Consider the following 13,007-nt stretch of genomic DNA (forward strand, 5'->3'; position numbering starts at 1 on the left):
TTCATATCAGAGGGATACTGCTCAGCAAATTTATTGATATTAAAATTGCCCCACTACAAAATGTAGAATGAGCAAAAAAGAAAATTAACATCTAAATTTTTTTTTGCACTGCATCGAAAACAGTTATCTTAAACAATATAGTTACAAAATATTTTCATAGATATTTTCAAAGTATTTAATGCTTGAGGCAGATAAATAGCAAGGCTATTATATGTATAATTCTAGTTTAAAAATTTGTTTGTAAGAGTTAAAAAAAATGAAAGGAAAAAAAAACAATTAGATTTTTAAAAATATAACCTAGAGGATAGCTAGCAAACCCGGGCCGAAGATGTAATCTGTACAAAATACTCAATGGCCAGGCTCAAATTTCACAGAAGCCAATGGATGCATGCCCTTTAGAGGGTTTGGCAATATTTGTGCAAGAAAACAAAACTAATCCTTTGAACAATCCGTGATTGAAAATACTTGAAATGGAGGTGTCATGGCAGGGCGAACAAACCATTCACATAAGATGAACTTCTTTTATTTTTAGATATGCTTACATACATTTTTTAAGGATTAAGTCTTCCTCAATGTAAACACAGCCATAAAAGCCATGCTAAAACAAATTATTTAAACAAAACATAAACTTCAAATATCATTAAGCAGAACAAAATATTTTAAATCCAGTTATAAAAACATACAAAACAACAAGTGTAAAATGTAACTTGTGATCACTTTTATTTTCATTATTGTCGCACAAGAGAAAATAAATCAATAATAAAGAATAAAGAGAAATAATAAATACTTTGATTAATTTAAATGATAAACATGAAAGAGATTTCAAAGTTTATTATGTAAATGTCACGGTTGCTGAGAACGGCAAAGTTGTAAACAAAAAATACTGCAAATAAAACATTTTTAATGACTGAATGAATCAACATAAAATAGACAATTAAAGGATAAAACACAATTTCGCAAGCATTATAAGTCATAAAGGTTTATAATCACTTGATATATAATCTTTAATATTTTTTTTCTTCTTAGCCTGAAATTCCTTTCCTTGTCTCCAACTGCTTTTGTTTCATCACAGTTTTGTTTTTGAAAATATTAAGCATTTCTTGAAACAATCAAAACAGTAAATTAAATTCACTTACAAGGCTTTCATGGGAGGTTGAAAGACAAAAACCTGGATCTTACTTAGCTTTGCTCCAAACCATTACACAAAATGACACAGCTTTTGGAGTGTTATAAGATTAATAACTAGAAAGCCATGCTGAAGGGGCACTGGAGCATCAGCCCTGGTGAGAAGTGAAGATGTCAAAACATAAATATCAGTTACTTAACAAGCATTTCAACCCGTTTCACAGAAACAAATGCTGAATCGCGAAAGAGACTTAACGATCAAAAATACAAATATTGTAAAACACAGCAAATTAGAAAAAAAAAGTCATAATGTTCACCAGGATTAACAATTCATTAGATATAAAATCAATGACTTTGCAATTACACAAGTTCCAAAAAAAAAAAAAATGTGTACATATATTAACAAAAGCTTGCGCACCAGGAAGAAAGCATCTCGACAGCTCACCAGGTGCCCCCACAAACACTATGTGTATAAGACACCCGAAGCAAAGAATAGGGTATTTTGTTGAGTTTGTAGGGCATTACACCATATTATTGAGTTCCACAGCAACTGCAAAAAAGCACTCAAATGTATATTTGCTTGAAAGAGTGTCGCGGATGACGTAACTGCCCCACAATGAGCCCTCAGAGCATATAGGGATATTGCTAGAGCTCGAAGGCTTATTACAGCTTTCCTCATGAGCTATTCACACCGTGAGACAACCCACCACGATCCTCGCCAGATCCCTGAGGAGTAGGAGGACCATCTTTTCGAGGTGGCATCCTTTCGTTGATCTTATCGAGACCCTTGGCTTCTTCAAAACTAGTAATCTTGTGATGAGGAGAAAATCCAGCAAGTGCTAAATAAAAAAGAATAAGTCAGCACAAAGTTAGAAATATTCAATATTAAAGGAATTTTATGAAATACTAAACAAACGACTCAATAAAACTGAAGTATATCTAAATAGATAAAAAATAAAATTAAAATAAAATGACTAGGAAATTCACTGGACAAAGTTTTAAAAAAAAAATTTTAAATTATGAGTACGAAGGTGATAAAAAAATATATACATATATATAGATAATCTGTTAATAACTGAAATTAAATAGATTTAATCAATGTAAGAATATTATTAAAAACATAAACCGGATAAACAATTATTACAGGGTTCCCACTCTATGATGAGATTGAAATTCAAGGACTTTCCAGGACTTTTCAAGGACCTCAACAAAATTTTCAAGGACCTTAATCTAAGACCAATTTTAAAAATTATTCTCTTCTATTTTACTAGAAGCAACAATGCTTGTTGTGGCAATAATTAATTTCAAATATAATACCTAAATGCTTTGCCTATATAGAGAGAAGAGAGTATATGTATTATGGACTAAAATTTATATTTTTTTAAAAACAACCCTACTGGTTTTACATATTAATTCACAAAATCATTTTCAGCACAATCTATAACTAATGGTAATGAGGTGTTAATGGTGAAATCCTTTAATCCTGTGTATTTCCATGTGAAGGCTGCATGAAAGACAGAGCTAAATCTTAGGTATTCCATATTCCATGACTATTCCATAACCCCCTCCTCTCCTCTATTAAACATCGTTTCTGAAATTATTCATCCATAATTTACACAACCTTCTCTAAATGTTATGCAGCAACAATTCTTTCTGAAAATAAAAATTAGAAGGAACATATCCCATTTTCACCATGTTTAAAAGCATTATTCGTTATGTGTAATCCACAACTGCCAATGAATATGACCTGGTGGGAATATTTCTCTTTTAATTCACACTGAAGCTTCTAATAGAATTTCCAATTGACATAGGGTCCATCCATGGATAATTGAAGTATTTTAGAGAGCTTTTAACCATCATCCATGCATTTGTAAAAAGAGGACAAAATATTTTCTGCAGTTCCATGACCCATAAATTGGGAGGTAAGATACTTAGTGCAAACTTTATTATCAATTCCTTACCATAATGTCCATCTGCTTAGATTGTAGAGACTGATTTAACGTCTCATCAAAGAGTACAGTGTAGCAATCAACATTCTTCAGCTCATTTATAAGAATCCCTTTGAAGTATAGTGCCAATCCAAAGGAGCCCAAATAGGCTCACTTTGTGGCACTACAAAAAAATTGTCTCGCTATACAGCTATCAGCAAACATTTTGGAGAACAATTTACTAATCCCTTCACAGGAGTTACATGAATAATTACTAGTGATGCACTTCAGACTCCAGAGAATTTCAGCATCAAGCACATTCCTTTTGACCAGATAAGAAGACAATGTTACCTCGGCCACTAAAGTTTCTGTTTCACATGGGGCACACGATGTTGAAGGAGTATTTACACCAGATGAATTAGATGTTGATGTCTTTGGAAAAAGAGAACTCAGGGCATGAGACTGCTTTTTTGTTTTACCTTTCTTTCATGTGTGATTTCAGAGCAGATTCTTCCATTTTCGCGATATCGATCTCCTTCATGCATAATCGGCACTTGGCTCTGAACTTCTTTTCGGGCATCGATAAAATCCATTCTTTATAAGCTTGATTATCCATCCATTGGGGATTAAAATAGCACTTCCCAGGCATAACTAGTCTAAACTACATAACACAAATACGAAGCCGTGCCTTTGCGAATACGCTTTACAATAAAGTTTTGAAATGACGCAAACGTAAGGACAAGTGCGGATGGTAAAACGGCAAATTTATTGAAAACTACAAGGTACATATTGTTACGAAATTCGAGAGTATTCCAGTTTCGATAAGAAAAAAGAAGATCTAAGCATATGCGACAGAAGATGAAGTGGAGTCTCGCCCCGAACGCATTGATTGTCTGCTGTGCTCCGCGCGCTTGGCAGACACCAAGACGCTAGGCCCGGTTAGAAACGGTGGCGTTAAAAACCACGTGAGAGAGCTCGGGAACAAAACAGAAAGAACGAGAAAGATCCGCGGGTGTTTTATAAAAAGGGTCGCCGGCAGTATTGGACAAATTCAAGGACCTATCAAGTTTTTCAAGGACCTAAGACGTTTTTCAAGCACTTTCAAGGACCTAAATTTAGCAACAAAAAAAATTCAAGGACTTTCAAGGACCGTGGGACCCTGTATTAGCATCTATTAAAAAACTTAATCATGGAAAAAATAAGAACCGCTAAGATTGCAAAACTTCATTAAGCAATACTAATTTAAAAAGAAAAAAAAATATTTCAACACCAACAAAACCATCTTAAAAAGAAACCAACAAATATATTAACAATCCATATTTAATTAAAATTAATCCATAATTAATAAATTAAGTCGAATAGAATAAATAACTAAAATATAATGCTTTTTATCAAGACGAGCAAAAAATAAATAAGGGATAAAAACCTATTTTTAATTCTTAGCCATAAAATAAATATATAAATTATCCTAAATTATGAAACAAAGTTATTAATCAATAAAACAAAAGAAAATTTTTTCAACAGTCATCCAAAAAAAATAATTAAAAAAAGAAACTAAATTAATAAAAATATTGTACAAATAATCTGTATTTAATTAAAATAAAATCATATTTAATTAACTGATGAATGTTTCGAAAAATAGATGGGGGGGGGACGAGAAAAAATTCTATTTTAAAAAGTTCTTCATAAATAAGATTGATAATTAGATTTTAAAAAAATTACAATTACGATGGCAAAACAAACCACGAAAATTCATAAACAAAATATTTAAAAAAAACTTTTTTTAATGATTAATACTAAGCCAACAAAAAAAAACTAACAAATATAAATATATAAGTTATTTAATGTTATTCATTTGACTGAAGTTAAGCCAAATTATAATATAATAAAAACTAATTATAATAAAGTAAAGATTTATTAAAATCTCCAAATTAACTAATATAAAAAAAATTTCAAAATTGCAATACATTTTATACCTAATCATAAAGAAAAAAAAAAGAAAATGAAGAAATTACTGACAGAAACATTAGTTAAAAGAAGCACTAACATAAATATTAAAACCAGAGTCAAGGCAAGATATAATGAGATCAACTGAATTAATAAAATAAAAGATCTTTATCTTAAAACTCATGAATAAGAACTAATTTATTGCGTACAAAATTTAATGGGAACAGGGGAAAACAAATAAAAAACTCAAAACATAGTGAAATTAGAAAGGCATCACTTGTAAAAAAAGAAATCTGCAATCTTCTTCATAAAAATCATGAAATCTTGCAATTGATCTCCAAATTTTTTTTTTCAAATCTTGTGTTCCCCGACAATTCTGGGTTTTTCTCATGTTTCAGGTGCTTATGTACACTGATGCTGATGTTACCTCTTCTGATACACGCCTGGCGGTTTTGTAGAGTAGCCAACAATAAACATATTTACAAAATGCCTACACTTAACACTCTACATAAAATCCAACATTCTGTTTTTAAGTCTAATTTTTATGTAATTTTTAAAAAGGAAATCTCTATAATTCGTTATGAAACTACTATATAATATTTTTTCTGACAATAAATTCATTCTTTTTATTCATTGTTATAATTAATAACTAGCAATACAAAAATAATACACAATTTTTAAAAAAATTTACCATTTTTGATAGACGTTTTTCCACCTTGAAGCGTCCCTATCGGCAACTGGCCAGTAGGAGTGAGACCCTTCAGTTGCAGCACACTTTCACTCTCCTCTCTAAAAACAAAACATGCATTATATAAAATAGTAGAATTTCTAAGTTAACTAAATAAACAGTACTATTGAAAGTGAAATTAAAATCGATTTATAGTGATAAAAATTAATTTTATTCCAGAAAAAATATAAATAAAAAAGTTGAGTTACAGATTAACTTTTTAATATCAACCTCAATAAATAACTAATAATCAAATACCTTTTTTCTTGTATAAATTAGGGAACTCTAAATTGTTCATTAAATCAAAAAAACTTATATATTAGTTATTATTTTCTTGAAATACATTGTTTTCAGGTAGTGACAACAAGAAAAAAGATGCATCAAATTTTTAATTTTTTGTTTAGAAGATACAGGAAAAGGTACTAGACAAGAAAAACATAGTCATGCTTAATATTAAAACTTATTAAAATTATAATACGCATTTATTTAAGTGAGGGAATGATAATATGGTAAGAGAATAATAATTTTAGCAATAAACATGTTTAAAATAATAATTTTAATGAATGCATGAAATTTTTACTATGGTTCATAAATAGCTTGTTTGATTGTTGCATTGTGATGTTATTTTATTTTTTTGTTCTTGCACAGTATTATTTTATTGTCTACAGTTTTTTTTCTCTAATTGGATATTACAATCTGCATGGTTATCCTACCCAAAACATTATAGCTTTCTAATAAATAGTAACTTAAGCTCTTTAAATTTACTAAAATTTTGACTTGATTTATTCACTTCATACAGAACTGAGCAAAATTATAAGCGTTTTTTTTTCCTTAATAAAATAAAAGATTAAATTTTTAGCTGTTGTTTTTAATAGCATATTCACTTCAGAAGGGAATGAGATTTCATAGGTTTAAAAATTAATAAAAAGTATTTATTTCAAATAATATTTCAAACTACATACTGAACAAATAAATTATTCATTTTTTAATAGAAGAAAAAAAAAGAAATATCTTTCATTTACACTATTTTACCCTAAATGCAGAGACTATATTATAATTACCTTCATACATAGGAAACTGTAGATGTTAATGAAAAGGCTAAGTTGAGAATGCAATAGCAAAAAACAACCATGAGAGAAATTGGTTTTTGTATAGAGTGCAATAAAGCAGTCACAATTACCTGAGCACTGAGAAGACACGGGCCATTTTTCCAATAGCTCTAATTTTATTACGAATGACCTCCTTTCTAGCAGATGCTGAGGCCGCAGCTAAAAGAAAAGTACAAAAGTATTTATTAAAACAGCTCAAACAAAGTTGAATATATCCATAGTTGATATACATGATATATAACAGATAAAAATGGACGCCCTCCCGCTAATACAGTCAATAAACACCAGTTAAATACATATTTTTTTTTATATAATGCATTGATTAAGTTTCAGATCAGACATTATGTATTTAGCCTGACCCTAAACTATCAATAGTTAACGTATTTGGAGGAAATAAAATAAAAATATAAAGTTTAAATTTTTGAAAAACTTTAAGTATACATTAGCTAGCTTATTAAAAAAATTAAAACTTATGACAATTTTTGCAACTGCAATTTTTAATTAACAAAGCTACATAAGAGATAAAAAATAGGGGGGAAAAAGAGAGGGGAAAAAATATTTCTGAAGAATAATTATATAGTCGATACAACAACAAAAAAAAAAAAATGAAGCTACCCTATCTAAATCTTAACTTCCGTTTTCTCGCATGAAATAAAACTCCTTGGTGTCACTTCAGTAAGGTGTTAATAACCAAATTAATCATTACGCCTTTTAGCAAATAACAGTAGTAAGGTTATTTAGAACTGCCTCTTTTAAGTTAATAATGATAGCCCAAAATTTCCATATGAAAATAAATATTAAATTTATTTGAAAACAAAGTGTTGGTGATGTAAAGAATATTCAAAAAGTTCGTCCATTGATTTAATGAAAAAATTGAACATAGCTCCCTTTTCAGGAGCAAATCTTGGTTTTAGTGAGCAATAATTTTGTGATTCATAATATTTCTCTGTACTTCTAACACTCTAGCTCAGCCAGTTTCTTTTTCGAAAAGTTTGTTTCACATTCCAAAAAACAACTAAAGGTTAGTCATGAGTCATAAATCTAGCAAACATAAATTTTTTTCAAAAGGGGTGCAAATGATGATGTTTATCAGGCCGCGAGTCTTATACAAAAAACAATAACAGTGACAATAAGACAATTCAAAGTAAATTAACTAACTTTTTTAGTATAATGCATAAATTAAAAAAATTTAAATACTATAATTATAATTTAGTAAGTATGTATGAGCTTTTATGATTTCTTTACAAGCACTCAGTTATAACAAGCAAATATTGCAGTCTCTTCACGTTTGTTATGAGCTAGTTAAACTGTATAGCCAAAATTCCGATTTCTTAATTTTAAGGTAGATTTTTGAAGGTTCATTTGTTGTCCTATGAAATAAAGCTTTTCATTGAATAATATACTATTTTTATAGATGTTGAGAATTTATGACTGCAAAATTAAGCTTTGTAGATCTTGAGCCAGAAATTCAAATACTAATTATGAAAATGAAAAGCATTTGTGATCTAATTATTTAAAAATGAAAAATATGCTTTATACTTAGTGAATTAAATCAAATTATCCTTTAATCATCTACCTACACACAATCTTGATGCATAAAAAAAATTTAAAGATTGCAGTACTAATAAGGCAGCTGAAATTACTTTTATGTACAGCCCATCTTGCCAAAGCTCCTCTGAAACTCAGAAGACTACTTTAAAAAATGGCTAATGAAATGCTTTTTTAGGTTTTGTAAATAGGACAATATATAATTGGAAAAAAATTTCAAATTTTAAATAGATTTCATAAAAACGTTTAGGAACTTAAAAACTATCAAACATCACATCTACAGAAAGAAAAAATTAAAAAAAAAGTAATCTTAGAATTCTAAATTATTCATGATTTGATATTTTTTACATAAAGCACAACATGATTTTGTACTTCTAAAAATTATCTCTGATTTCTTGCAAACTATTTTTAGAAACTAACTACAAGTATTATATAAACAAACAAATTGAACAATGCACAAAAAAATACATTTAAATCATACTAGATATACTAAATGCAATTCACAAAATACACAATGAAGCTTAGTCATTAGACCTGTTAAATTGCCATATAGAACATGGAAAATTTAACATATTTGTCATAATAAAACACACTAACATCTATAATTTGCACAATATATTTAATTCTCAATTCTTAATTGCAACTTTTTAGGCTGCAATTAAGAATACATAAAAAAAATAGTTCAAAATCTTAAAAGAAGTCAAAAATCACAAAAAAAGAGACATTTTAACAATTTGTAAACAAGCAAACATTGCTAAAATAATAAATCATAAAACAAGCAAAAAGTACTTCATGCTTATAAGATTCACAACAAGCAGAAAAGATGTTTGAAAATTTGGGTACAAGCTTATCTTCACCACATACTAAATGTTTTCTAAGAATTTTTAATTATTATATTCTTTATATCATCTTAATACCTAAATTAGCCATTAAGGAAAAAATAAAATTATTTCTGTCTTACACATCATTTTAAGCAGGAATTTACACTAAAATATACCAGCCAGGGCAGTGGATTCAAAGTTGAGCATACTGACTAGCTAAAATTAGTTGGGATCTTAGGTTTAAAGAAGGAATTATGTAATTGATTACATGAAAATTATTTTTAAAAAATATTTATAATTATGTGAACAAGAATATTTTCAAATGAACAAGAGGGCATTTAATTCAATTTGTATATGAATAGGGAAAAATACGATTAAAAAAGCATGTGAATCCATGATACGAAAATAAGGCAATAAAATAAATTTCAATATCTATTTTGTAAATTATGTCAATAAAAATCTAGATAAATCTTGATATGCAATTCCCATTGATAATTGAATAAAAATCTGAAAAATTAAATGTTACCAATTACTGATAAAAATTATTCATCGGAAATTGAAACAGAAATGAAAAAAAAAAAAAAAAAAAAAAAAAAAACATTAATCTCATATTTTAATAAAATTAAAATTACAAATAGCTAATTAAGGATAATAAATTCAATGCAAAGAATGAAAGAAAATGAAATCCATAGATAAAAATGATGATTGCGAGAAGTGACACTAGTGAAGGGCATTAATGCAACGAAAGAAAATGTTTTATACAGTGACCATATTGCACAACCCCAAGGAGAATATTTCACTTTCCCTTCTTTTCATACCTTGTTATTCTTTAAAAAATCACCTTATAGAAATAAATAGGTAAAACCAAAGTTTCCTTACAGAAGTTGAATTTGTAATTTTTTCTTAAAATGCTCGTTAGGGCTGAAATTACCAAATTTTCGGTATTGAGATTTTGTGTTTCAATGAAAAGACTGGTGGAGTGCCTTTATAATTTTTCCCTGGCCAGTGAGCCAATTCAGAAACAAAAAATTACCGGACTATTTCCTGTTTTTACGGATCTCTGTTTACTTGCCACCATATATTTATAGAAAAAAAGCCACAAAAAAAAACTGTCATTAATGAAGCATAAAATATTTCACATTTTAATTTTTAAGACTGTGTTTACTCATCATCACCATAGTTGGCTAGATAGCCTAATGTGAGCCAATGCCTTTCTCTGAAGATTTCTCCATGATAAATTCCGATCTATCTTTGATCTCCAAATTTTTTCATTAATTGCTGAGAAAAACAGACTCCACTGAGTCAGCCCATCTCAACCACGGCCTTTCCCGCTTTCTTTTTCCAGTGAATCTAAAATGCTGTATCTTTTTTATTGTGTTGTCGTCACTCATTCGAATCACGTGGGCGATACAATTCATTCTATTTATTTTTATGTATTTAATAATATCAGGTTGTTTATAAATATTGTATAGATCAAAGTTAAATCTCCTTCTCCAGTTATTGCTTTTATTTACACCACGAAGTATACCCCACAAAATCCATGACTGTGTTTACTATCAGTTTAAATAATTTCATTATTTAACACATTGTAAAAGTTGTATTGGTACTTATCCTATTGTAGTTCAAATGTTAATGAAATTTTAATTTGCTTACAAAAAGAAAAAATTAAATCTACCATTAATTATGCATTTATTTACATTACTTATAGGCTATGCTCACCAACCCTTGTAATTTATTCACATTCATCATTGTTCATTTCTTCTTACATATTAAAATCTTTCCCAACAACACCAATCGTTTTGGTTTCAAAGAATGCAATTATTGCAGGGAACATTTTGTTAATGTGTTAATCGGAAAAAATTAACAATTACTCAGATTTGAAAAATAATCTTCTGTATTTGAAATGAAATTAACCTAAGGAAAACAGATAGTGAGACTCAATGAGAGGAAATAAATGAGAAGTTATTTTACAAGTTATCGCATTTCAGTGGATAGTAGATCGATGAACATGTTTTGTTTTTTTTACTACCACTTTCACAGTTAATAGTTCTCAAACTAATAATAAAGTTGTGATTTTTTTTTTATTATTATTCCATTGAACTCCTTGCATTGTTTTCTACTAACCTTCCTAATCTCAGGTTAGCAGCAAAGATAGATTTATATAGATTTAAGTTAGCAAATAAGATAAATCTTAGATTCTGAACAGCAAAACAGAACATATCAATAGCAATAAAAAGCACTTAAAATTGCAATTACTTTCAAACAAATTGGAATTTTGAAGAAAAAAAATATGTCTTAAATTTCTTAACAAATATTTCCTTTTCAGCATGCCAAATTTTAACTCTGAAGCCCATAGAACAGTCCATATGGTATTTTTTTTAAACAAGTTTAACAGTTAATAATTCTCAAACAAATTATCGAATGTTGATTTTTTTTGTATTCATTGTAATCCTTATACACGTTTCTACACACCTCAGTGAATTCAAGTTTCTAAGACTAACAGTTTTTGCATAGCAAGAACACACAAAACAGTGGCAGCAGTCATAATTTTTTAATATAGATTTTTTTTTAAAAAAAAGTCATGTTAAACAGACAAAGTACTTCACAGTGGTTGAATCGCAATTTTTTACTTTTTACGTATAGTTTCTTTAGACCATAACAACAGGTTTTTTTTATTCATACTATTTAATGAAAATGTGTTGAGGGAAATATTTAGAAGGTTAAAAATGAATCCTTTATTCTATTAAGTTATTAACTAATTTTTAAATATTGAAATTACAAAATATTAAAAATTATATTCACAGCTTTAATGACTTTGCTTCAGACACGACAAAACACCAAACAAATGACACCACAAAGCACCACTAAATATATATATAAGCACATCCACAATTGAACAGTGCACACCAATACTACCTACAGCACACATACAGGAGGAATTAAGTGCACTTACACATTGCAGTGGATGAAAAATGAAAGAGAAAAAATTACATGTCAGTTTATTCAAGTAACAAAATAGCAAAAAATTCATTATATCAAATTCTCATAAAATCAATAAACACAACACAAGCTCTATACATTGACTCTGCCTACCTATTAGCAAAGTAATGCTTGGTTTCTGCAAGCAGAAAGAAGCAAGCTAAATAATATCTGAAAAAGAATGCTTAAAAATATTTCAATTTTCAGGCAAAAAATTGGCTTTAAATAGGCAGCATTTGCATTACTCTTTAGAGCTGCACATTCTCCAGCAAAAGTATCAAAACTAAATGCTTATATAAAACTCAAAATATATATTTTTTTTGCATAATTCAAATAACAGTATACTTATTAAAAAGGTAATGGATGCAAATTGTTCATCAATATATAAACATAAATATATTCTTTTTTTTTAAACTTTAGCTTAACTATTAAACAAATTTTAGTAATTTATTCATTTTTCTTTTTTTTATATAAAATAATGCTAAATAGAATTTTAGATTTTGTAAACAAACACAGAAAAAAGTGTAACATAAAAAAATAATTTTTACATCTATTCACTATTAGTTTGATGTTCTTATTAAATATTAGTATGATAGCAATATAAAGTTTGAGAAATAGCAATTAAATAAAAGAAATCTATTAATTAATTCATTCATCAAAAAAAAAAACTTTACAGGAAAAATAATATGTAGCAATGAATTTCTTTAAAAGACAACAATTAGTAATACAAAACAATTTAAAATAACAGATTAAAGTTTGATTTAGAATTTAAATGTAGAAATAAAATTATAAAATTTCACATTGTTTATTTGAACCAAGTTTT

The 13,007-nt window shown here is 28.2% G+C and overlaps 1 protein-coding gene across 3 annotated transcripts in view; it reads right to left on the reverse strand.

Annotated features, from left to right (window-relative positions):
• Positions 1-402: 402 nt before the first annotated feature.
• LOC107436709 (serine/threonine-protein phosphatase 2B catalytic subunit 2) overlaps positions 403-13,007 on the reverse strand; it is a 46,986-nt gene continuing 34,381 nt past the window's right edge. For 2 of the 3 annotated variants that reach the window (XM_016048509.4, XM_016048508.4), the window contains exons 11-13: positions 6,908-6,995; positions 5,692-5,789; positions 403-1,964 (exon numbers count right to left, since the gene is read on the reverse strand). In XM_016048509.4, coding sequence (XP_015903995.1) covers positions 1,801-1,964; positions 5,692-5,789; positions 6,908-6,995 — 350 coding nt within the window. In that variant the 3' untranslated portion in view covers positions 403-1,800. The remainder of the gene's footprint in view (positions 1,965-5,691; positions 5,790-6,907; positions 6,996-13,007) is intronic. The other variant, XM_071179917.1, reaches the window with a different exon arrangement.

Source organism: Parasteatoda tepidariorum, chromosome 4 (genome assembly GCF_043381705.1).
Source record: "Parasteatoda tepidariorum isolate YZ-2023 chromosome 4, CAS_Ptep_4.0, whole genome shotgun sequence".
NCBI classification, from domain to species: domain Eukaryota; kingdom Metazoa; phylum Arthropoda; class Arachnida; order Araneae; family Theridiidae; genus Parasteatoda; species Parasteatoda tepidariorum.